This window comes from Clarias gariepinus, chromosome 5 (genome assembly GCF_024256425.1).
Source record: "Clarias gariepinus isolate MV-2021 ecotype Netherlands chromosome 5, CGAR_prim_01v2, whole genome shotgun sequence".
NCBI lineage: Eukaryota > Metazoa > Chordata > Actinopteri > Siluriformes > Clariidae > Clarias > Clarias gariepinus.
The window spans coordinates 28,220,757-28,248,541 of NC_071104.1; the positions used below are offsets into that span (position 1 = coordinate 28,220,757).

Consider the following 27,785-nt stretch of genomic DNA (forward strand, 5'->3'; position numbering starts at 1 on the left):
CCTAGAGCTTTAACTCCACTAACTCCAAACTCGGCCCAGACCTTCAGACTGATCTCACGGGGTGTGCTATATCTTTTTTAACTGATCGGACTTACTAATTGCCCCGCAGGGGCAATTAACCGGCCCAAAAATCCCATTGACTTAACATTGAGACGAATTTTGACGGTTTGTTGCGCAGAGAGGGAACTTTGTAGAAACGTTAAATTAACCCTATTTGAAGATGTTTGCAGCCTTTGTCAAAAGATACCATGCACAAGGGTATAAGTTTTACCCCCGGGGCAAGAGAGGTCCCCAATTTGCCCCATTGACATATAATGGGGATTTTGGCGATGAACTAGTCTCGCACCATTTATCGTAGACCCATGAGTGAGGTGTCAAAGCGTGCAGAATATTCGGGAAGAATTTTTCTATGACTCTTCTAAGGGGTGGGCGGTTAATTGCCCCCGCAGGGGGCAATTAACCGTCCCATTGACTTATAATGGGGATTTTAGCGAATTATAACTGGTCCCGCACCGTTCATCGTAAACCAACAAATGAGGTGTCAAACCGTGCGCCTTATTCGGGAATGGGGTGCTGTGACCTTTCTAAGGGGTGGGTGGTTAATTGCCCCCGCAGGGGGCAATTAACCACCCACAGACTTAACATTGAGACCAACATTGCCCGAGTCCCATGAGTGAGGTGTCAAACCGTGCGCTTTATTCGGGGATCGGGTGCTGTGACTCTTCTAAGGGCTGGGTGGTTAATTGCCCCCGCAGGGGGCAATTAACCACCCACAGACTTAACATTGAGACCAACTTTGCCCGAGTCCCATGAGTGAGGTGTCAAACCGTGCGCCTTATTCGGGAAAGGAGTGCCGTGACTCTTCTAAGGGGTGGGTGGTTAATTGCCCCCGCAGGGGGCAATTAACCACCCACAGACTTAACACTGAGAACAACTTTGACCGAGTCCCATGAATGAGGTGTCAAACCGTGCGCCTTATTCGTGAAAGGGGTGCCGTGACTCTTCTAAGGGGTGGGTGGTTAATTGCCCCCGCAGGGGGCAATTAACCCCCCACAGACTTAACATTGAGACTAACTTTGCCCGAGTGCCATGAGTGAGGTGTTAAATCGTGCGCCTTATTCGGGGATCGGGTGCTGTGACTCTTCTAAGGGGTGGGTGGTTAATTGCCCCCGGGGCAAATAACCACCCACAGACTTATCATTGAGACCAACTTTGACCGAGTCTCATGAGTGAGGTATCAAACCGTGCGCCTTATTCGGGAATGGGGTGCTGTGACTCTTCTAAGGGCTGGGTGGTTAATTGCCCCCGCAGGGGGCAATTAACCACCCACAGACTTAACATTGAGACCAACTTTGCCCGAGTCCCATGAGTGAGGTGTCAAACCGTGCGCCTTATTCGGGAAAGGAGTGCCGTGACTCTTCTAAGGGGTGGGTGGTTAATTGCCCCCGCAGGGGGCAATTAACCACCCACAGACTTAACACTGAGAACAACTTTGACCGAGTCCCATGAATGAGGTGTCAAACCGTGCGCCTTATTCGTGAAAGGGGTGCCGTGACTCTTCTAAGGGGTGGGTGGTTAATTGCCCCCGCAGGGGGCAATTAACCCCCCACAGACTTAACATTGAGACTAACTTTGCCCGAGTGCCATGAGTGAGGTGTTAAATCGTGCGCCTTATTCGGGGATCGGGTGCTGTGACTCTTCTAAGGGGTGGGTGGTTAATTGCCCCGGGGGCAATTAACCACCCACAGACTTATCATTGAGACCAACTTTGACCGAGTCTCATGAGTGAGGTGTCAAACCGTGCGCCTTATTCGGGAATGGGGTGCTGTGACTTTTCTAAGGGGTGGGTGGTCAATTGCCCTCGCAGGGGGCAATTAACCACCCACAGACTTAACATTGAGACTAACTTTGCCCGAGTGCCATGAGTGAGGTGTCAAACCGTGCGCCTTTTTCGGGAATGGTGTGCTATGACTTTTGGTAGGGATCCGTCGCACGGTTTTCCCGAAATTCCCAAATAACCACCCTATTTTCCCCTATTCATTTCAATGGGAAATGGCCCGAAAAAGGGTGAAAACATAGGTCACTTTGAAAGCTTACCGTTCGGCCATAATTTGTCGTAGGAACATCATTCAAAGTTTAAACGGGTCACAAGACTTTGGACTTTTACGGATTGGGTCCATGTTTTGATAACTTTCACGGTTGCTTCACGAGAGCAGCTTAAGTTTGATGAAAATTTTGATTTTCCACCATGCGTGCCACTGTCAACTGCCATATTCACAGAGTGTGAATCGGAGGGTGTCTTTACACTGTCACCACGTCAATATAATACACTCTACGGGCATGAGGATTCAATATGTCGTAGTCAGGAAGTTCCTGCCACTCACGGTGAAAGATTTTTTGCGATCAGACCTACGGTTCTCGGTTGGGAAGCATTTGTTTGAGAGCTTAATTATTACAGTTTGCGGTTCTCTGTGTCTGTCACAGAAGAGTGTGCGTGCGCATGCATGACCCATCCCCCACACCACCGACTTGCTAATGCCAATTAGACTTAATCAAACTTCTCTTCTATGTACTATTTCTAACCCATTCAAACTCATTCAAACTCATCTATCTATCTATCTATCTATCTATCTATCTATCTATCTATCTATCTATCTGTAATCTGATTATTTCTATCTATCTATAGACTTCCCTTCTATGTACTATTTCTAACAAATTTTAACTCATTCAAACTTATCTAACTTTTCTAATCTATCTATCATCTGACTATTTTAACTAATCTATCTATCTATCTATCTATCTATCTATCTATCTATCTATCTATTTATCATCTATCTATCTATCTATCTATCTATCTATCTATCTATCATCTGACTATTTCTAACTAATCTATCTATCTATCTATCTATCTATCTATCTATCTATCTATCTATCTATCATCTGACTATTTCTAACTAATCTATCTATCTATCTATCTATCTATCTATCTATCTATAATCTGATTATTTCTATCTATCTATAGACTTCCCTTCTATGTACTTTTTCTAACACATTTTAACTCATTCAAACTTATCTAACTTTTCTAATCTATCTATCATCTGACTATTTTAACTAATCTATCTATCTATTTATCTTTCTATCTATCTATCATCTGATTATTTATAACTAATCTATCTATCTATCTATCTATCTATCTATCTATCTATCTATCTATCTATCATCTGACTATTTCTAACTAATCTATCTATCTAGCTATGTATCTATCATCTGACTATTTCTATCTATCTATCTATCTATCTATCTATCTATCTATCTATCTGTAATCTGACTATTTTTTATCTATCTATAGACTCAATCATGAATCTATCTATCAATCTATATATCTGTAACTGTCTATCTGTCTGACACTATCTATCTATCTGTCTTTTAAACCTTTTAAACTTAAACTGTTTTAACTTTTTTAACTTCTTAAACTATTTTAAACTTTTCACACTTTTAAACTTTTATCTCCGGCTTTCTCAAGCCAACTTAAAGTTTGTCTAAACAAACTTTTGTATCTAGTTATTATTATTATTATTCTGAGACTAAATTTATCAAACGCTTCTCCTCCTAGAGCTTTAACTCCACTAACTCCAAACTCGGCCCAGACCTTCAGACTGATCTCGCGGGGTGTGCTATATCTTTTTTAACTGATCGGACTTACTAATTGCCCCGCAGGGGCAATTAACCGCCCTAAAAATCCCATTTACTTAACATTGAGAGAATTTTGACGGTTTGTTGCGCAGAGAGGGAATGTGGTAGAAACGTTAAATTAACCCTATTTGAAGATGTTTGCAGCCTTTGTCAAAAGATACCATGCACAAGGGTATAAGTTTTACCCCCGGGGCAAGAGAGGTCCCCAATTTGCCCCATTGACATATAATGGGGATTTTGGCGATGAACTAGTCCCGCACCATTTATCGTAGACCCATGAGTGAGGTGTCAAAGCGTGCAGAATATTCGGGAAGAATTTTTCTATGACTTTCCTAAGGGGTGGGCGGTTAATTGCCCCCGCAGGGGGCAATTAACCGTCCCATTGACTTATAATGGGGATTTTAGCGAATTATAACTGGTCCCGCACCGTTCATCGTAAACCAACAAATGAGGTGTCAAACCGTGCGCCTTATTCGGGAATGGGGTGCTGTGACTCTTCTAAGGGGTGGGTGGTTAATTGCCCCCGCAGGGGGCAATTAACCACTCACAGACTTAACATTGAGACCAACATTGCCCGAGTCCCATGAGTGAGGTGTCAAACCGTGCGCCTTATTCGGGGATCGACTCTTATTCGGGGATCGACTCTTCTAAGGGGTGGGTGGTTAATTGCCCCCGCAGGGGGCAATTAACCACCCACAGACTTAACATTGAGACCAACATTGCCCGAGTCCCATGAGTGAGGTGTTAAACCGTGCGCCTTATTCGGGGATCGGGTGCTGTGACTCTTCTAAGGGGTGGGTGGTTAATTGCCCCCGCAGGGGGCAATTAACCACCCACAGAATTAACATTAAAACCAACTTTGACCGAAACCCATGAGTGAGGTGTCAAACCGTGCGCCTTATTCGGGAATGGGGTGCTGTGACTGTTTGAAGGGGTGGGTGGTTAATTGCCCCCGCTGGGGGCAATTAACCACCCACAGACTTAACATTGAGACCAACATTGACCGAATCCCATGAGTGAGGTGTCAAACCGTGCGCCCTATTCGGGAATGGGTTGCCGTGACTCTTCCAAGGGGTGGGTGGTTAATTGCCCCCGCAGGGGTCAATTAACCACCCACAGACTTAACATTGCGACCAACATTAACCGAATCCCATGAGTGAGGTGTCAAACCGTGCGCCCTATTCGGGAATGGGTTGCCGTGATTCTTCCAAGGGGTGGGTGGTTAATTGCCCCCGGGGGCAATTAACCATCCACAGACTTAACATTAAAACCAACTTTGACCGAGTCCCATGAGTGAGGTGTCAAACCGTGCGCCTTATTCGGGAATGGGGTGCCGTGACTCTTCTAAGGGGTGGGTGGTTAATTGCCCCCGCAGGGGGCAATTAACCACCCACAGACTTAACACTGAGAACAACTTTGACCGAGTCCCATGAGTGAGGTGTCAAACCGTGCGCCTTATTCGGGAAAGGGGTGCCGTGACTCTTCTAAGGGGTGGGTGGTTAATTGCCCCGGGGGCAATTAACCACCCACGGACTTAACATTGAGACCAACTTTGACCGAGTCCCATGAGTGAGGTGTTAAACCGTGCGCCTTATTCGGGGATCGGGTGCTGTGACTCTTCTAAGGGGTGGGTGGTTAATTGCCCCCGCAGGGGGCAATTAACCACCCACAGAATTAACATTAAAACCAACTTTGACCGAAACCCATGAGTAAGGTGTCAAACCATGCGCCTTATTCGGGAATGGGGTGCTGTGACTGTTTGAAGGGGTGGGTGGTTAATTGCCCCCGCAGGGGGCAATTAACCACCCACAGACTTAACATTGAGACCAACAATGACCGAATCCCATGAGTGAGGTGTCAAACCGTGCGCCCTATTCGGGAATGGGTTGCCGTGACTCTTCCAAGGGGTGGGTGGTTAATTGCCCCCGCAGGGGTCAATTAACCACCCACAGACTTAACATTGCGACCAACATTAACCGAATCCCATGAGTGAGGTGTCAAACCGTGCGCCCTATTCGGGAATGGGTTGCCGTGATTCTTCCAAGGGGTGGGTGGTTAATTGCCCCCGGGGGCAATTAACCATCCACAGACTTAACATTAAAACCAACTTTGACCGAGTCCCATGAGTGAAGTGTCAAACCGTGCGCCTTATTCGGGAATGGGGTGCCGTGACTCTTCTAAGGGGTGGGTGGTTAATTGCCCCCGCAGGGGGCCATTAACCACCCACAGACTTAACACTGAGAACAACTTTGACCGAGTCCCATGAGTGAGGTGTCAAACCGTGCGCCTTATTCGGGAAAGGGGTGCCGTGACTCTTCTAAGGGGTGGGTGGTTAATTGCCGGGGGCAATTAACCACCCACGGACTTAACATTGAGACCAACTTTGACCGAGTCCCATGAGTGAGGTGTTAAACCGTGCGCCTTATTCGGGGATCGGGTGCTGTGACTCTTCTAAGGGGTGGGTGGTTAATTGCCCCCGCAGGGGGCAATTAACCACCCACAGAATTAACATTAAAACCAACTTTGACCGAAACCCATGAGTAAGGTGTCAAACCATGCGCCTTACTCGGGAATTGGGTGCTGTGACTGTTTGAAGGGGTGGGTGGTTAATTGCCCCCCCAGGGGGCAATTAACCACCCACAGACTTAACATTGAGACCAACATTGACCGAATCCCATGAGTGAGGTGTCAAACCGTGCGCCCTATTCGGGAATGGGTTGCCGTGACTCTTCTAAGGGGTGGGTGGTTAATTGCCCCCGCAGGGGGCAATTAACCACCCACAGACTTAACATTGAGACCAACATTGACCGAATCCCATGAGTGAGGTGTCAAACCGTGCGCCCTATTCGGGAATGGGTTGCCGTGATTCTTCTAAGGGGTGGGTGGTTAATTGCCCCCGCAGGGGGCAATTAACCACCCACAGACTTAACACTGAGAACAACTTTGACCGAGTCCCATGAGTGAGGTGTCAAACCGTGCACCTTATTCGGGAAAGTGGTGCCGTGACTCTTCCAAGGGGTGAGTGGTTAATTGCCCCCGGGGGCAATTAACCATCCACAGACTTAACATTAAAACCAACTTTGACCGAGTCCCATGAGTGAGGTGTCAAACCGTGCGCCTTATTCGGGAATGGGGTGCTGTGACTTTTCTAAGGGATGGGTGGTCAATTGCCCTTGCAGGGGGCAATTAACCCCCCACAGACTTAACATTGAGACTAACTTTGCCCGAGTGCCATGAGTGAGGTGTCAAACCGTGCGCCTTTTTCGGGAATGGTGTGCTATGACTTTTGGTAGGGATCCGTCGCACGGTTTTCCCGAAATTCCCAAATAACCACCCCATTTTCCCCTATTCATTTCAATGGGAAATGGCCCGAAAAAGGGTGAAAACATGGGTCACTTTGAAAGCTTACCGTTCGGCCATAATTCGTCGTAGAAACATCATTCAAAGTTTAAACGGGTCACAAGACTTTGGACTTTCACGGATTGGGTCCATGTTTTGATAACTTGCACGGTTGCTTCACGAGAGCAGTTTAAGTTTGATGAAAATTTAGATTTTTCACCTCGCGTGCCACTGTCAACTGCCATATTCACAGAGTGTGAATCGGAGGGTGTCTTTACACTGTCACCACGTCAGTATAATACACTCTACAGGCATGAGGATTCAATATGTTGTAGTCTGGATGTTCCTGCCACTCCTGGTAAAAGAATTTTTGCGATCGGAACTACGGTTCTCGGTTGGGAAGCGTTTGTTTGAGATCTTAATTATTACAGTTTGCGGTTCTCTGTGTCTGTCACAGAAGAGTGTGCGTGCGCATGCACGACCCATCCCCCACACCACCGACTTGCTAATGCCAATTAGACTCAATCAAACTTCTCTTCTATGTACTATTTCTAACCCATTCAAACTCATCTATCTATCTATCTATCTATCTATCTATCTATCTGTAATCTGATTATTTCTATCTATCTATAGACTTCCCTTCCATGTACTCTTTCTAACACATTTTAACTCATTCAAACTTATCTAACTTTTCTAATCTATCTATCATCTGACTATTTTAACTTATCTATCTATCTATCTATCTATCTATCTATCATCTGACTATTTATAACTAATCTATCTATCTATCTATAGACTTCCCTTCTATGTACTATTTCTAACACATTTTAACTTATTCAAACTTATCTAACTTTTCTAATCTATCTGTCATCTGACTATTTTAACTAATCTATCTATCTATCTATCTATCTATCTATCTATCTATCTGTCTATCTATCTATCATCTATCTATCTATCTATCTATCATCTGACTATTTATAACTAATCTATCTATCTATCTATGTATCTATCATCTGACTATTTCTAACTAATCTATTTATCTATCTATCTATCTATCTATCTATCTATCTATCTATCTATCTATCATCTGACTATTTCTAACTAATCTATCTATCTATCTATCTATCTATCTATCTATCGATCTATCGATCTATCTATCTATCTATCTATCATCTGACTATTTCTAACTAATCTATCTATCTATCTATCTATCTATCTATCTATCTATCTATCTATCTATCTATCTATCTATAATCTGATTATTTCTATCTATCTATAGACTTCCCTTCTATGTACTTTTTCTAACACATTTTAACTCATTCAAACTTATCTAACTTTTCTAATCTATCTATCATCTGACTATTTTAACTAATCTATCTATCTATTTATCTTTCTATCTATCTATCATCTGATTATTTATAACTAATCTATCTATCTATCATCTATCTATCTATCTATCTATCTATCTATCTATCTATCTATCTATCATCTGACTATTTCTAACTAATCTATCTATCTAGCTATGTATCTATCATCTGACTATTTCTAACTAATCTATCTATCTATCTATCTATCTATCTATCATCTGACTCTATCTATCTATCTATCTATCTATCTGTAATCTGACTATTTTTTATCTATCTATAGACTCAATCATGAATTCATCTATCAATCTATATATCTGTAACTGTCTATCTGTCTGACACTATCTATCTATCTGTCTTTTAAACCTTTTAAACTTAAACTGTTTTAACTTTTTTAACTTCTTAAACTATTTTAAACTTTTCACACTTTTAAACTTTTATCTCCGGCTTTCTCAAGCCAACTTAAAGTTTGTCTAAACAAACTTTTGTATCTAGTTATTATTATTATTATTCCGAGACTAAAATTATCAAACGCTTCTCCTCCTAGAGCTTTAACTCCACTAACTCCAAACTCGGCCCAGACCTTCAGACTGATCTCGCGGGGTGTGCTATATCTTTTCTAACTGATCGGACTTACTAATTGCCCCGCAGGGGCAATTAACCGCCCCAAAAATCCCATTGACTTAACATTGAGACGAATTTTGACGGTTTGTTGCGCAGAGAGGGAATTTTGTAGAAACGTTAAATTAACCCTATTTGAAGATGTTTGCAGCCTTTGTCAAAAGATACCATGCACAAGGGTATAAGTTTTACCCCCGGGGCAAGAGAGGTCCCCAATTTGCCCCATTGACATATAATGGGGATTTTGGCGATGAACTAGTCCCGCACCATTTATCGTAGACCCATGAGTGAGGTGTCAAAGCGTGCAGAATATTCGGGAAGAATTTTTCTATGACTCTCCTAAGGGGTGGGCGGTTAATTGCCCCCGCAGGGGGCAATTAACCGTCCCATTGACTTATAATGGGGATTTTAGCGAATTATAACTGGTCCCGCACCGTTCATCGTAAACCAACAAATGAGGTGTCAAACCGTGCGCCTTATTCGGGAATGGGGTGCCGTGACTCTTCTAAGGGGTGGGTGGTTAATTGCCCCCGCAGGGGGCAATTAACCACCCACAGACTTAACATTGAGACCAACATTGCCCGAGTCCCATGAGTGAGGTGTCAAACCGTGCGCCCTATTCGGGGATCGGGTGCTGTGACTCTTCTGAGGGGTGGGTGGTTAATTGCCCCCGCAGGGGGCAATTAACCACCCACAGACTTAACATTGAGGCCAACATTAACCGAATCCCATGAGTGAGGTGTTAAACCGTGCGCCTTATTCGGGGATCGGGTGCTGTGACTCTTCTAATGGGTGGGTGGTTAATTGCCCCCGCAGGGGGCAATTAACCACCCACAGACTTAACATTGAGGCCAACATTAACCGAATCCCATGAGTGAGGTGTCAAACCGTGCGCCCTATTCGGGAATGGGTTGCCGTGACTCTTCTAAGGGGTGGGTGGTTTATTTGCCCCCCCGGGGGGCAATTAACCACCCACAGACTTAACATTAAAACCAACTTTGACCGAGTCCCATGAGTGAGGTGTCAAACCGTGCGCCTTATTCGGGAATGGGGTGCTGTGACTTTTCTAAGGGGTGGGTGATCAATTGCCCTCGCAGGGGGCAATTAAACCCCCACAGACTTAACATTGAGACTAACTTTGCCCGAGTGCCATGAGTGTGGTGTCAAACCGTGCGCCTTTTTCGGGAATGGTGTGCTATGACTTTTGGTAGGGATCGGTCGCACGGTTTTCCCGAAATTCCCAAATAACCACCCCATTTTCCCCTATTCATTTCAATGGGAAATGGCCCGAAAAAGGGTGAAAACATGGGTCAATTTGAAAGCTTACCGTTCGGCCATAATTTGTTGTAGAAACATCATTCAAAGTTTAAACGGATCACTAGACTTTGGACTTTTACGGATTGGGTCCATGTTTTGATAACTTTTACGGTTGCTTCACGAGAGCAGTTTAAGTTTGATGAAAATTTTGATTTTTCACCATGCGTGCCACTGTCAACTGCCATATTCACAGAGTGTGAATCGGAGGGTGTCTTTACACTGTCACCACGTCAATATAATACAGTCTACGGGCATAAGGATTCAATATGTCGTAGTCAGGAAGTTCCTGCCACTCACGGTGAAAGAATTTTTGCGATCGGACCTACGGTTCTCGGTTGGAGAGAGTTTGTTTGAGAGCTTAATTATTACAGTTTGCGGTTCTCTGGGTCTGTCACAGAAGAGTGTGCGTGCGCATGCACGACCCATCCCCCACACCACCGACTTGCTAATGCCAATTAGACTCAATCAAACTTCTCTTCTATGTACTATTTCTAACCCATTCAAACTCATTTAAACTCATCTATCTATCTATCTATCTATCTATCTATCTATCTATCTATCTATAATCTGATTATTTCTATCTATCTATAGACTTCCCTTCTATGTACTATTTCTAACACATTTTAACTCATTCAAGCTTATCTAACTTTTCTAATCTATCTATCATCTGACTATTTTAACTAATTTATCTATCTATCTATCTATCTATCTATCTATCTATCTATCATCTGACAATTTCTAACTAATCTATCTATCTATCTATCTATCTATCATCTGACAATTTCTAACTAATCTATCTATCTATCTATCTATCTATCTATCTATCTATCATCTGACTATTTCTATCTAATCTATCTATCTATCTATCTATCTATCTATAATCTGATTATTTCTATCTATCTATAGACTTTCCTTCTATGTACTTTTTCTAACACATTTTAACTCATTCAAACTCATCTATCTATCTATCTATCTATCTATCTATCTGTAATCTGATTATTTCTATCTATCTATAGACTTCCCTTCTATGTACTTTTTCTAACACATTTTAACTCATTCAAACTTATCTAACTTTTCTAATCTATCTATCATCTGACTATTTTAACTAATCTATCTATCTATCTATCTATCTATCTATCTATCTATCTATCTATCTATCTATCTATCTATCATCTGACTATTTATAACTAATCTATCTATCTATCTATCTATCTATCTATCTATCTATTGTCTGACTATTTCTAACTAATCTATCTATCTAGCTATGTATCTATCATCTGACTATTTCTAACTAATCTATCTATCTATCTATCTATCTATCTATCTATCTATCATCTGACTATTTCTATCTATCTATCTATCTATCTATCTATCTATCTGTAATCTGACTATTTTTTATCTATCTATAGACTCAATCATGAATCTATCTATCAATCTATATATCTGTAACTGTCTATCTGTCTGACACTATCTATCTATCTATCTATCTATCTATCTATCTATCTATCTATCTGTCTTTTAAACCTTTTAAACTTAAACTGTTTTAACTTTTTTAACTTCTTAAACAATTTTAAACTTTTCACACTTTTAAACTTCCATCTCCGGCTTTCTCAAGCCAACTTAAAGTTTGTCTAAACAAACTTTTGTATCTAGTTTTATTTGAGGTGCCTCCTTTTAATATGGACCATTTTGCTATATTAGACATTAATCTTCCTGTTTTGAAAATTCTCGTGATACGGGCTAGATCAACTTTCTCCGACATTTTATTTGGCTTTTTTTCCACTAGAATCGTTTTTCTTGCGGGTTGTTTGGATTTGAACGGCAAGAAAAAGCTGCATGCAACGTTTTTTTGAATAAACGCGCAGCCGGACAAACGCGCAGCCGGACAAACGCACGTCACCAAAGCCCGTGTGAACACTCTCATTGACTCCTATGTAGAAAACCCTCGCCGCTTGATTCACCGGATGCTACGAACGCCAAAAAAACGCTTGATTTTAATGCCCATGTGAACAAGACCTAATGCACGTATCTCAGTGTTTCATAAGTCATTGGATACCATCAGTGTCTTCACTGGCCCATTAGGACTGTATGGGTAATGTGGCGATAACTTCTAGTCACAGTTTTGTAATGTGCAAGTGGTGTTAGTGAATGATTGTGTGCAGAGTCCCCACGCGTCTCTTCCACAATTCGCAACACTTTATCCGTTGATTTTCAAGGATAGGGTGTCCAATTTGCTGAATTTTCACGGGAACGACTGCAGTGGGCTCCGAGCCACGGCAGCCAGGATCAATATTCATGGATGTACTTGTTAAAATATTCGCACCGTTCCAACGTTTTACTGAGGCTAAGAATCTCATCACCATCATACACGTGAAGTCTTCTGTAAATGTCAATCGTTTTTATGAGAAATTCTATCACAGGTATGTGTTTGATTTGACTGCCCCATAAATATTCTTTAAGTATACCAGCGACATCTGGTTATAATTGTCTGTCTGTCTATACAGTACACAGACACACATACACACACACTGTACAGTGAAACCTCGGATTGTGAGTAACGCGATTTGTGAGTGTTCTGCAAGACGAGCAAAGATTTTTTATACATTTTGACGTGAAAAACAAGTCTTGGTTTACGAGTACCGAGTATCATGTATCACGCATGCGCTTCTTGTTATGACGCCCCTGATTTGGGGCATTTAAAAATTTTAATCACAGTTTTCAAGATTATTAATTCTGTAGAGTCTGACATGCTGTGTCCAGGTATATGTCTCACACACACACACACACACAGTGGAAAACACTTATCTTTATAGATTTATTTTTACAGATACAATTTTGTTTAATTAATTTAATTAATTTGTTTTATTTTTACTTTATATTAATTATTTTTATGTATGATTTTTTTTGGGCTGTGGAACAAATAATTTAAGATTTCATTAGTTTGTATAGGGAGATTTGCTTTGATTTACAAGTGTGTTTTGGAATATACATTACACACACCACATAATTTAAAGCATATACCTGAACACAAAAACTCAGATTCTACAGTATTAATAATCTTGAAGACTGTGATTAAATTTTTTTAATGCCCTAAATGCCTGCTTGTTGTGAAAAGGAACTTCCTTTAACAAAAATCTAATTGTGTGTGTTTAATACCACATTCTCTATATATACTATACTATATAATACTATACTATATAATACTAAATAAATGAATTTGACTAGGATAATAAAATTACACATGATGTTTTGACATGAAATGGGCAGTCACTCACTGTGCATTATGTTAACAGAAGTGCAGAAACAACTAATTATTCACCTACTGTATCTGTTAAATCATTTGTCTGTCTTCTACTGTACACTGCATTCTTGCACCGCAATGCAGGGTGCTTTATTCTAACTTTTTTTTTTGCTTAAGATTACAGCTGTCTCACTTCAAATATGCCAATAAATCAGTTTGTGATAAATTCAAATGTATAATTACTAAAAATTTGCTAAATGTAAGCATGCACCCAATAAACAATGTTCCCTACAAAATAGTTCAAAGGATTACAACTGAGAGTCATGAACTCAATTCTAATTATCTGTAATCAGGCCTCATTTTTGATGTCAGAAATCTTATATTGATTTGTAATTTTAATTATATTTATACACAGTTTGCTTCATCACAGTTCTGGTTTGTGGGATATACAGGAAGGTACAGAATTGATGAATTTCAAATGAATGAGAGGACTCATGTTTAGAACCTTATTTTTTCCATTGCACAAATAAGAGTAAAACATTTCCATATTTGGTAATAGTGCTTTTGGAGTTATCTAAATAAAGACACAATATGAGAAAACAATAAAGGTCAGCGCGCACATCCTAGTGTTTGAGAGATATTGCTATGGCAACAGGGAAGATCCATATATTCTTAAGCATAGGTTATTTCCAGAAAGTGCTGAGATGCACAGAAACCGACTCTGAGGGGCCATGTCAGATGCTATGTTGAGAGAGACAAAGGGAAGCCCGACACACAGCTGCATGGCTACAGCCTCTAACTTCACACAGCCCTGCATGCTCCACAACTTCCTTTAGGCTTTGGTCGACCTCCCGCTTCACTTCCTGCTCAGCTCTGAATCAACATGTGAATGGATAAGAGCAGGAAGCCAGAAAGTGTGTGTAAAGCTGACTGTCTATGAGGGTCAGAAGGTTCATCAAGGAAAATTCAGACTGCTGGAAAGATATAAACACTGAAAGAAAGAGTGCGGGCAGTGAGAGAAAGCAGAGCGAGAGTGACAGGTGAAAGAGACAGCACATCCTCACAGACACTCGCTCATGCTAAACTGGGACAATGACAGGAACCAGAGAGACGGGGCTTCCTCAACTCAAGGCTCGATCGAGGAACGGAGATTTACAAGTAACTCGAGATTCTTAAGCCAAAGACAGAGTGCAGACGCTGTAGAGACGGGCCAAAGACAATATGCAAACATTCACCTGCTCTGCGTACTGTAGGCTGGAACACTCTAGAGCCAAGGCAGACCGAGCTGTCTGACTAATCTCTAGATCAGACGGCATAAATTTCTAATCACAGTGAAACTTGTAATGGATGCCTGAATGTAACATGACTTTTAACATTGTTCTAAAGTGCCAACTCCTGACACAGTACTAGCTCTCACCTAGCCCAGTGTAGTCCCTCACATACTGTACCTTTATGTCTCTTTTCATCACTTCTTTCACCACTTCTGTGCAATTTTATTTAAATTGTACCTTTCCAGACAGATTTTATCTCTACATACAGAACCAGTTAAAAGATTTTTCCACATTCTAGAGGAATAATGGAAATTTCTAAACAAAAAAAAATAGCATTAATGACATTAGGTAATTAATAGCGCTGTAAATGCATTTAAAAAACTGAGTTTAACACAATCATAGCCTGTATCAATGACGACACTTATGATTAATCACAATTTAAAAATACTCAGGTTTACTTGCATGCAGAACTGCATGAAAAACCAGTAAAGGTAAAATAGTTTTATAATAGTGTTATAATATCTCAAACACTAACACTTACCAAATTATCACAAATGGTAAAATCTCTGGAATGGTAAACCCCTTGTAGCAGTAATCACACTGTGAGCCGTCTGCTTCTATAGTGGTCACCATGTCCGTTATCTCCTTTTCAACTTGTCTAATGTAACTGATTAGCACATGCTTCGACAAAGTTTCTTTCTTGTGTTTGTTACATGCCCAGAGTGAATGACTGGAGTTGCCATTTGTCCTTAATTAGACGTGCTATTACACAAAAGTAGCTATGGTTACCTACTGATGTCCAGTGGTCCCCAGTAAGTGCAATAAAAGTAGCTTCTGCATCACTTTTTTCAGCCTTTTTCATTGTCTTACATTTAATGTATTCTTGTAAAAATAGTTCCCCTTAAAGTGGTTTTATCCAAACTTCCATTTAAAAGTTTTTTTTTTAATAATGAAATTTGCTGTTCAGCACACCTGGTGATGTTTCCTCAGTCATATAATAGCATATGATAGTGTCAATAGATTAATTTGCATAAAAAAAACTCATAAAATTACAGATTAATGCATGCATTAATGTGTAAGTATTGACAGCATTAGCAATTAAGTAACAATATCGACAACAAAAAGAGTTGTTATTTTAAGACACAAAATTGGCTGTTCTGTAATAGTTCTTGCAAGAACAGTATCGTCAAGTAAATTTGCTAAACCCATCAAGCACCATGATGAAACTGGCTCTCAAGAAGACCTTCCCAGCAAAGCAAGACCAAAATTTACTTCCACTGGAGAGGAGTTGTTTATTTAGAGTTACCAGCCTTAAAAATCATAAATTAACAGCGCCTCAGATTAGAGCCGTTATGAAGGCTTTACAGAGCATGAGCAGCAGATACACCTCAACATCAACTGTTCGAAGGAGATTATTGCATAGTTTAGTATTGTTTTACAATGTAAAAAGAAAGAAAAAATAATCAGGAAAGACCTTGGAATTAAAAGGTGTGTACAAACTTTTGACTGGTAGTGTTGCTCTAACATTGTTCATATTCTAGTGTGAGAAAGACACTTTATTAAATATATTGTACTGTACATTACAGATTGCTAAACGGGTTGCTGCATACTTCGGCTTGTGTTTTTGTGCAACAAATTTGAGCTAGTTAACTAGCAGCCACCGAGCATTATACACAAATGCCAAACAATATCACGTGTATTCAAAGATCCTGGAATGCTTTATGAGAGTAAAAGGTGTAGAAATACTCCCTTTTACTGTTACATCATTTAGCAAATGGTCGAATCGAGAGTGACTTACAAATAAACTTTGCAGGCTTATAATTGAAAGCATAAGCTCATGCTGGTATGAATAATTTTTTATATTATTATAATTTTTGTTCTATTCATTTGTTAAAATGTATGAAGATTAAGATTTTATTATTTTTCACATGTACCTAACAGTACAGTGAAATAGTTTTTTCACAAATCCCGGTAAGGAAGCTGAGATAAGAGCACAGGGTCAGTCAGGATACAGCTCCCCTGGATCAGATAGAGTTAAGGGGCCTTGCTCAAGGGCCCAACAGTGGCAACTTGGTGGTGCTGGGGCTCAAACCCCTGACCTTCTAATAAGTAACCTTAAATGTTTGAAACCCCAGGGATTATTACTTGATTTTATGCTTTAGGTGTATCTGTCGAGTATAATGAGTGGATCTCATTAGTAGTAATTATGCCTCTTTTATGTGCATGTCTTGTTTTTAATGTTTTGAACACACACTCATTTAGTGACTGATAAACTATTAGCTCTTAAGGCCATAAAAATTTTTAATGTTTATGATCAAACGACAGTGACAAAGAAAAAGTCTTGTAAAAAGATACAGAGATGTACAGTGAGTGTGCTTGTGTCTGTTTTGCCAATGGAAGAAAAAGAGCGGAGAAACAGTAAGCCTTAAAAGAAATGATTTATTAGTAGAATAAAGGTAGGTATTGGTAGGGAAAGAAGATGAAGGCTTCTTCCCAGAGACCAGAGTTAAAAGTGTCTTACCAGCTCTCGGGGCAGGAATAACTCCTCCTGCCTCGCCACCACCAGACACACACTGTCTCCCTGCTTTGTTCTGCGCAGCATGGCCACTAGCTCCTCCTGAGTCCGACCTGTGATGTCCACACCATTTACCTGACACACACACACACACACACACACACACACACACACACACACACACACACACACAGTTCAAACCCATTGAGGCGCTCCACTTCACACTTTAATTAAAAAATACTAATAAATACTGCTCATTTGCAGAATTGACACCAGTATTGCAGTTTATGTGTATCACAGTTTGCATGGGGGGAGATGGAGATGTCAACATCCTTTTTCTCAAAAGTGTTTTATTATTATTATTTTTTTACCTCTACAATTCTATCTCCAGACTGCAAGCGGCCGTCCTTAACAGCGGCTCCTCTAGGAAGGATGTTTTTGACAAGGATGGGACCGAGCCCATGCACTGACGAGTCTCTGGTTACCACGGTGAAGCCCAAACCCTCCGGCCCTGGCCGTCAGACAGCAGAGAAGAAAGAGGGAGGAATTTAATTGCTGAGGTGTTTTAGACACTTGTACACTAAATCAAGATCAACACAGAAGTGGGTAAGAAGTGGGTCTATTTTATTGACTCTTAAAACTGCACAAGAGCACAATTATTCTGAAAGCCTGATGATCAATCGGCCTTGCCCGGTATTGATCACAAAGCCAGGGAAAGTGCAGATGGAAAATGTAGTTATGACATTTAAAAAAAAAAAAAAAAAAAAAGAAAGAAAGTAAAGAAAAAAAGAAAGAAAAACGTCTAAGAATTCAATCCACAAAGGCTCTCAGGAAAAAGAACAGATGATCTGATTGACTGCACATAGTCCTAATCTATGAAGAAGCCCAAGTGTTTGTGTGTGCGCGTGTGTGTGCGCGTGTGTGTGCGCGTATGTGCGCGTGTGTGTGCGCGTGTGTGTGTGCGGTTGTGAAAGTGAAACTGCTGCTTCAGTGCATTATCACTGCCGGACTACAGTTTAATTTCACGTATGGATACATCTATTATAGAGACCTGGGGCGAGTGGGTAGGTGTGATCTTCCTTGCAAATTAATATCCATGACATGTTTAATAGTGGAGATTTTAGATTCTTAGCAAACATGGGAAGCAGACGAACTGTACTAATGTTCTCACTAAATCACCTCACATGATGTATAATTAACCACACAGACCATTTTATAAGGAGTTATATATTTAGCTGTTTAACATTTTTCACATTTGACTGTTATTTACATATTCCGCTGTTTAACATTTAGCTGAGGGAATGCGATATGAGGCTTGTGCAGTGAGCGTGATGGAATGGTGAAAGGGATGAATGCTGGTTTGGTCTGACAGCATAGCTGAGGAGAGAGGTATTAAAGGTGCGAGTGTGCCTGCAGTGCTGTGACCTCCGCTGCAGCGGCTCTTATCAGGGTCTCTGTGCTGTCAGGATGACTGATAGGTAGATTAGTGAACAGCCTATCGCCTGCTGGGTGACATTAGGCACGTTTTTTGATGGGACGTATAACCACGCCGACGTCCCAGCTAGAGACAAGGAAAGGAGCAGTGATGGACGCAGTGAGGGTGAGGGAACGAGAGATCTTTAACACGGCCTGGTATGTTCTGGCATGGGGGAAGAAAAAAAAAAAAAAAAACTAAGTGCCCGCCGGCAAGTGGAGCACAGGAAGCATTGCGCTGGTGGTTTATGTTGGTCATTTAGCACAATGCCTTTATAGTCAGCAGTTTTCTGTTGCTGCAATGAATTCAGATCATCAGTAATGGCTGGATCAATAAGAACTTAATAGACTTTGCAGGCCGAAATTATGGCTTCATCCATTGAGCTACAAGCTCACAGAGACACACTACAAAGAAAGAAAGAAAAAGAAAAAAAAAAGAAAGAAAGAGGAACAAAAGGATACTAAACTGCTCACCAGAGAATGGCAAAATTATATTCCAGATCAGAAACGTTTTTTTTTTTTTCCCCCTACACTTCAGGGCATTTTCCTTTTTAAAAGTGTAATTGTTTAATCACTTCGACTCTTTTTATTTCTCATTCACACACACACACACACACATATATATACTTATATTAGAGAAAGAGAGAGAGAAAGAATATAGAACATATACAGTATCTATATATATATATATATATATATACACTGTATATTTGAACTGAATCCAGATTTTCTGTGACTGAGTGGTCAGAAAGTGTTGATTAATTATCTATAACCACAGCTCTCACAGTAGTGCAGGCTCTAAGGAAACTGACCGGCGCTGGTTCTAATCTGTTGATGTTTCTATGGTAACACTGCATCAAGAGGGACTTGCTGGTTAGACTCTCCACATAATCTCTAGCTAATAATAAACTTAAACTGTCCTGTATTTTAACAAAGAAAGTGTAAGCATGTTGTAAAATTAAAGTATGCAGGCCAAAGGTCATTGTTTTACTTACTTTAAAAGAAAAAAATAATACAAAGGGAACAACAGCTTAAATCTGCTATAATATAAGTAAAATAAACTAACCTGCTTTATGGGCATTTTACAGCATTAAAAAAATAATACATGGATAAAGTAAGAGGCATCATTCTTTAATAAATGCAAAATGGTAATACTTGGCAATTAACTATGGTGTATGAGGGGAATAAAGCACTTCAGGACTAGCAATCAACTTCAGGTTGTTAAGTACAGTGTTAATAACCCAGCGTTAAGTACACTATAACCCAGCTTCAGTATAGTACACTATAACCCAGCTTCAGTATAGTACACTATAACCCAGCTTCAGTATAGTACACTATAACCCAGCTTCAGTATAGTACACTATAACCCAGCTTCAGTATAGTACACTATAACCCAGCTTCAGTATAGTACACTATAACCCAGCTTCAGTATAGTACACTGTAACCCAGCTTCAGTATAGTACACTGTAACCCAGCTTCAGTATAGTACACTATAACCCAGCTTCAGTATAGTACACTATAACCCAGCTTCAGTATAGTACACTATAACCCAGCTTCAGTATAGTACACTGTAACCCAGCTTCACTATAGTACACTATAACCCAGCTTCAGTATAGTACACTATAACCCAGCTTCAGTATAGTACACTATAACCCAGCTTCAGTATAGTACACTATAACCCAGCTTCAGTATAGTACACTGTAACCCAGCTTCAGTAAAGTACACTGTAACCCAGCTTCACTATAGTACACTGTACCCCAGCTTCAGTATAGTACACTATAACCCAGCTTCAGTATAGTACAGTATAACCCAGCTTCACTATAGTACACTGTACCCCAGCTTCAGTATAGTACACTATAACCCAGCTTCACTATAGTACAGTATAACCCAGCTTCACTATAGTACAGTATAACCCAGCTTCACTATAGTACAGTATAACCTAGCTTCAGTATTAAAAGTATTAGTACTTCAGAATAGTTCTTCAATCTTTGGCTCTTACATCTCATTTTCAGTCCAGTCCCTGTACCTGAGCAGTTTCAGAGGACAGTTTTTTTTTTTTTGGTTGTTTAAACCACATAGGGACATGTGAATCCTTCAAGCTTAAAAACATCTAACTTAACGATGATTAGTATACTGGTGATGCTGAATTCTGAGTGGGTGGAACAGGCAACAGGGTATATGAGGTTGCTGCTGAGGTTGTCACAAAAACAATATATTTTAAATTGAATATTTAGGCACTTTGCAGCCTAATGCAGTAAAGCATTTGTTCCAATTTCTTTACTTTAATGTATATATTTTAACTTATTATGAAGAAATGAGGGGTGGCTTAAGACTTTTGCACAGTACTGTATAAACAAGATTATTGTGAATACTGGTGTCTGACAATGTAAATGTTGTTTTGGTTCACAACTAGATGCTCCTGTGTCTTTAGTCCTGTCTATAGGCACTTCACTGAGTGAGTACCCACACAAGGATTAAAAGGAGAGTAATATCCTTAACGGCTTAAAGTATACCACACCACTCCTACGTACCTTTCTTCAGATCAATTTTGAGCCTCTTGCCTGCTTTCTTGGTGGTTAACCCAACCAGAGGTGAGATGGTGTGGCTCTTTTTGAGTAATGGGCTGCTGCTCTTGCCTCTTGGGTAAAGACCGACAGGAAGAGGGAAATCGAGAGAACGGCAGTCCATGTTTATGCTACTGCTCTCCTGAGGTCCTGCTTGTCTGCCGGTGGAGGAATCCACAGGTCTCACCATGGGCTTCACCTTCAGAGGAGGAGGAGGCTCTTTGGGCTGGGGAGTACCATCATGGCTGTCGGTGCTAAAAATATGGCCAATCAGACTTTTCTCAAAGTGCTCTTTATTGGCCACGGGGAGAACCTCTAAACGTACAGAAGGCAAGCGCATAGCCTGACGAAACACTTCCTGTGACCTGTGAAAAGAGAGAGAAGTGGGGTAGAAAAGAAATTCAACAAAGAACGTCAGACATACTGAGAGAAGGACTGAAGTTTCAAGAGACTATAAAGCTGCATTAAGCCTTTAAAAAAAATTAAGCAGTTTGTGATTATATAATGCAATGAATAATGATGCTGAATCTGAAGACAATTAATGAAATGTAATATTTTCATTTATTTTAGTCGAGCTAAAGCTCATTCCAGAGACAGCATAATTGGGGTTATGACTAACGAGCTCTCCCCTTTACTAATGACAACGCAATCCTTCTTTCTCGTTTGTGTTAAGCAATTCAATTTCAGGCTCATCCATCCATCCTAAATGTAATAATAAAATTACTGTAGCCTTCTGTCTGACTGATCTGCTCCATGGGACACATATGGAATATGGAGCTTACGTATGAATAATTCATATAATAAATGTAAAAGCAAAAACATGGTGCAACTTAGTGACATCATATAAAGTTAGTTAAAAAATGTTTTACGAGAGTGCAGATATTTCTTTAAAGACAACAGAAATTCAAAAAGAAAAAAATGATCTTCCACTATTTAACATCTGTTCCCTGCATGTTTGGATGACAATGTACAAAGGGATTATTTTTAATTATTTATTTATTTATTTTTGGGCTGTTTTGTGAAAATCATAAGAGGGAGTGATGTGTGCAGTATACACCTCCTATATTCTGTCTCTGGATACATGTTATAGGAGACAGACAGAGGAGACTGTTGCAGGTTAGTGTTGCTAGTGTTATGATACGCAAGTCCCTGTAGTAATCCTTGGGCGCACCTCTGAGGACTGCACACTCACTCAGTGACACAATATTCACAGACTGCAAGCCATCTTTTACACTCCAATATCTTCAACCATGTTTGAACTTCTTAGCAATGAATCTTGCACTGTGAGCAGCACCAATGAGCCAATGGGAGTCCGTCAGGAAACTTCTGTCAGCACGACATTTTAGTTTATAAAAAAAAAATATTAGGTATGTTGTACCCCGATGGTTGTTAGGAAGAGCAAAAAAGAAATAAAACTTTACATGATTTATGGTGACACACAGTGCAGTATAACTACAGGTATGTTTCTCTTTATCACCAGTTCTCTTAGAAAAACAGATAATGCTCACTGGTCACTCCAATTATTCCTTTCTCCATTAGTTTTTCTGCTCTCGTGTTAATTTTTACCTGAGAAAGTATGACTTAAGGATCAGCCACACTTTGTCAAAGATGACTACTGATAAAACGCTGTGTACCAACAGGTGTAACAACATGATATAAGCAGTAAAGCGAAGGCATTCCCTGGGAACAACAAAATGCCCCTTCAGCATTACCAAGAGCAACGAGATTCCTCCGTTACACACTTATACCTTAAAGTGTCTTCTTTGTTAGTTGCAATAAATACATACATAAACCACATCATGGCGTATAAGAAAAAGAAAGACAGTAAGATTAGACATTCTTATAACAACAAGTGCGATTATGGTAATGCGTGTGTGTGTTTGCATGCATGTGTATGTGTGTGTACTCAGTGGGAGCACAGAGGAGCTTTCAAGGACCATGGCTGCTGGATGAAACAGATGTTTCTGCTCAAGCCATGTTTCCACTGCTTTTGAAACCTGTCCAATGTTGTGATCAGCTTAAATGGCCTCAATCCTCACAACAATGGACTGAGAGAGGACTGTCTATTTTTACCACCATGATAAGACGCTGGAAAAGACAGGCAGCGAGACGGAAGAAAAGGAGGATATAAATGGGGAAATCTTGCCGAAAGCACTAGAGAGTTTTTTTTTTTTTTTGCTGTAAAGTCGTTTGCTCACTGTAAAAAAGACTTGTCCATCAGGTCGGTGTCGTTGATCTTAACGATGCAGTCATCATCTTGGAAGATGCCTTCTCTTTTGGAGCGACTGTTCTCCTCCACGCTCCGAATATGCAGACCCAGAGCCCTGCAACACACACAGCACAATCACACACTGAACGCAGAGCATTCCTAATGAATCATATGAAGCATCTTTTTTCAGATCAGGAAAAAAAAAAGCTGTACACAAAAACTATGCCGTTTTGACAATTGAAAGTGTCGTCATAAACAAACTTGAAAACAAGATCATGACTTGGTATTGCCCTCACACACACTTTAAAAACAAAAGAGAACAACTCTTGACAGTGGCAGATGGAAAGGAAACCACTCATAATAGCTCCCTGTGTGTGAACTAAAATGAAATTGTTTCCAACAAACAACACCGTGATGCCACTCGAGAGGTGATAACTCAACAGGGAGTGTGTATTCATGTGTGTATATTGAGAGAAACAAAGAGTGTGAAAAATAAATGAGAGAAAGCAAAAAAAAAAAAAAAAAAAAGAGACATCAAGGCTGATAAATTGTGTTTCATTTTAATTACTATTTATCGGGAAATTGTTCAACTATTAATTGTTTTGGCTGTCACACATCGTTAACAAAAGTGCCACAATGCGTTTCAATCAAATAAACTACAGAAGGTGTAGAAACTGTGCCACATTTTGAGGGGAAAAAAGGTGCAATTTAATCTGTATTGTTGAATTCTTAATTTACAGAGTGTTAAACAATTTTCTTATACCCGCACAGCTCTGATTATAATTTAGCTGCAAGTTTATCGATATGCATCATATGTGCTCATTTTAACATGTTATCATTTCTATAGAATCAGGTTTTAGTACAGTAGACACATACACAGATTAAATAAAGAGTAAGTGTAAACGCAAATGTGCTCAAGTTGTCTGTGAGGTGGCTTTTATTTAGATTTTAGAGGAACTCTTAGGTAATTCCCAAGCACTAACACAATGCTTTCTGAATTCTCTGTACATTTACAAGAGGCATCTTTTTCCCGTACAGTATTAACTTTAATAGAAAAGAGAAAGAGTAAAGAAAGGGCAGATTATAGCTGTTATATTGTGCCATAATAAAGTGATAACATCACCTCACTTGTTTTTTTAATAAAACATTACACTACAGGACAATAGTTAACTTTGGGATGACATCACACCACCCCACTGGTGATTATCTTTCTATAACAGACCCTATCATGATTAAATCCTTACCTAAGCAATCGAAGATATATATATATATATATATATATATATATATATATATATATATATATATATATCCTATTGTTTATACACAGCCTGGCCAAAAAAGCTGCACAAACCAAGATTTAATGTAACCATCTTCAGCTTTGACTATGACATCGCTATGAAATACGGTCAATCTAGACTCATCAGATCGCATGGCCTTTTTCCAATGCTCAAAAAATCCAATCCTTATCAAATTTACTCCTTTTTTCTGATTAGTCTCATAAACAAGTGGTTCTTCTGATAGCCAGACAGCTGTTTGTCTCAATCCGGTGAGTTCCTGTTGCATTATGGATACAGAACTACTCTTTTTCTTTTTTAATTATAAACATAGCTCTGATTTCTACTGCCGCTTATTTATTTTTTAAGCGTTTGAGTGATCGCCGATTACAGGGATTTTTTTTTTTCCTGACCACATTTCTTCTATAAAGTTGATGTTTCAGCACTATCCTTCCAGAATTTAATAATGTGTTGGACAGTTCTTAACCAAATTCCAGTAACTTCATCTTCTTAGTTGTTTTAGTTGCTTGATCCAGGCCAAAAATTTGACCCTATTAAAACCACAACTGTTTTTTAGCCAGAGTTGGCAAGGATGAGAGAGATGAGAGAGGTCCCAGGACCGCAGTGGGCAGGCCAGGAAAATCACTGACACCAGACATGAATGAATCGTAAAACATAAAAAAAAATTCCAATTCACATTATTATTATTATTATTAAGCCACAGCAGTGCTTGCTGTTACACATTACAATCTAGAGTTCATGCAAATGCACAAAAATATCACAGTTCTCCAATGATGAAAGATAAAGCCACTGCATCATCCTTTCGGTAAATAGTAGTTCCACTGATAAATCCAACATGAAGAAGTAAAAGCTTCGATTAACATTGTGCCTGTGTCTAATTTTCCATTTGGTTAACCAGTCTTCAACTCTTAAATCTGTCTTCACACAGGAGCCATGTTTTCTCCTAAGCCCTCAACATGCAGCAAAGTATTAAAATGACTTTCTATTCACTTATGTTCAGTACTGTGCCACCCAAAGTCTTGCGCCACCCCTCATTTCTTTATATAAAATTAAGATATGTAGATCAAATGAATGAAATGTAAAACAAAGTTATAATTAACAACTTGAGTGTTTATGTACAGTAACTCAGCCACATTATACTTAACTAATCACCGGCCTGATCATTTGTCATCTGCACCTGTTTGTCATTTGTTTAAGTCTTAAGTTAGATGTTTTTTATGCTTGAATGATTTATAGGTAACTGTGTTGCTTAAGAAGCGCACACACACAAAAAACATTCCTTTTGTTAAAAATACCTGAAAGTCTGGCTCTTTGAAGGCAAAATATAAGGAAATAAGGAGGGGGCAAATTCTTTTGCAAAGTACTGAATATAAACATGGTATAATCGCACCAAACTGCGCACTACTACACTAACCAAATGATCAACTGTACCCTTGCTCATTTGTGCAATTTCCCGATAAGCCAATTTGCAACAGAAGCTCAAAGCAAATACATACAAAAATCTTTAAGTAAAGTTTGCATTAAACCTCAGAACAGGGGGGAAACGTGAACTCTGTGTCTTTTAATGTAGCATGGTTGTTGATACCAGATGGGCTGATTTGGGTATTCCAGAAACCTCCGATCTCATCAGGTTTATGCACAACAGTCTCTAGTGTTTACGCAGAATAGTGAAGAAAAGAAATTAATGACCGGAGAATCAAACAGATGGGAAGGGAAAAGGAAGTCAATCACTCAAACCACCATCCTTTTTAACCACGGTGACCAGAAAAGCATCTCTAAAGTCAACCCTTAAGGCATTTGTGCAATTTATTGCTATTGTGTGTTCTGAGATGCCTTTCTGCATATTAACACTTGTTATTTTAGTACACTATTTTAAATAGCACAGAAATTCATTCCAACGTCCCTGGCTGAATTTTAAGAGAGACGATGCCCTTCACACTGACCTGAAAAATCAACTGCCACACACACTGTATATAAAAACTGCCTGCTGAATAAAACCCTTCTGTAAACAGTCATCTTGCTTACAATAACTTACTGCTAAAACTTTGCAAAGTCAAATTTCTTCACAATGAGAAATAACCCTGGAGTACAAAAAAAAAAAAAAAACTCAGCACAAAGACCGACAAATAGTCTGGGTCTTGCATCTCTAAAAGCAGCTGCCTGGGGCAGTCCGTGTGGCATCAGAGCGGGAAAAACTTCTTATAACACACTTTGGAGAGAATGTTCAGGATTTTCTGCTTTGCAGGCATTTCTAAATGTGTGTCAGAATGGTGCGTGGTGAGAGTCCGCTTCGCACTGAACTGCATCGGCATGGACATCTCCGAGACTGAGGTTAGCGTTAACAGACGTATGATGCAAGACTGAATAGACGTGTGTACACATCTTACAGACAAAGTGAAGAGTAATCCAACACCATCCATTCATTTTTTCCAGAGAAAGAAACAAAATCCGTTCAAAAAAATTTACTTTTCAAACAGATACACCGGGAAACTAGAACAATCAGAAACAGTGACTGCTGTCTGCACTCATCAAAAAAAGGGCAAAGTCTGGTCCACAAACATATCACACCCAGACGATCATTGTGTTGTTTTTTTGTTTTGTGTTTTTTTAGAGCCAAGAGGTGATATCAGTGTCCTAGACTGGATACGAAAACAATAACATAGCATTTCAGAGTTCAGACTGGTCTGGAATACATTAACACAATGTCGGTGTGGAGGGTCAGCATGTGTCCAGCTCCAAGCTAAAGCTTCCTGATCTCTTCACCCCTATTAGATCCGCTCGCCCGGCCCCCAGACACATGGCATTAGGAAACAGATCTATTTACATTAGTGCGCTGCTCAATATTTGGTGATATTATTGACATCTCTTTTTGAGCTAAAA

General features: G+C 39.9%; 1 protein-coding gene across 5 annotated transcripts in view; it reads right to left on the bottom strand.

The window, feature by feature from the left end:
- Nucleotides 1–27,785, bottom strand: part of pard3bb (par-3 family cell polarity regulator beta b) — a 307,077-nt gene that overhangs the window by 155,730 nt on the left and 123,562 nt on the right. For all 5 annotated transcript variants that reach the window (XM_053496440.1, XM_053496439.1, XM_053496437.1 and 2 more), the window contains 4 exons: nucleotides 23,597–23,722; nucleotides 21,366–21,763; nucleotides 17,733–17,872; nucleotides 17,368–17,496 (listed from right to left, as the gene is read on the bottom strand). In XM_053496440.1, coding sequence (XP_053352415.1) covers nucleotides 17,368–17,496; nucleotides 17,733–17,872; nucleotides 21,366–21,763; nucleotides 23,597–23,722 — 793 coding nt within the window. The remainder of the gene's footprint in view (nucleotides 1–17,367; nucleotides 17,497–17,732; nucleotides 17,873–21,365; nucleotides 21,764–23,596; nucleotides 23,723–27,785) is intronic.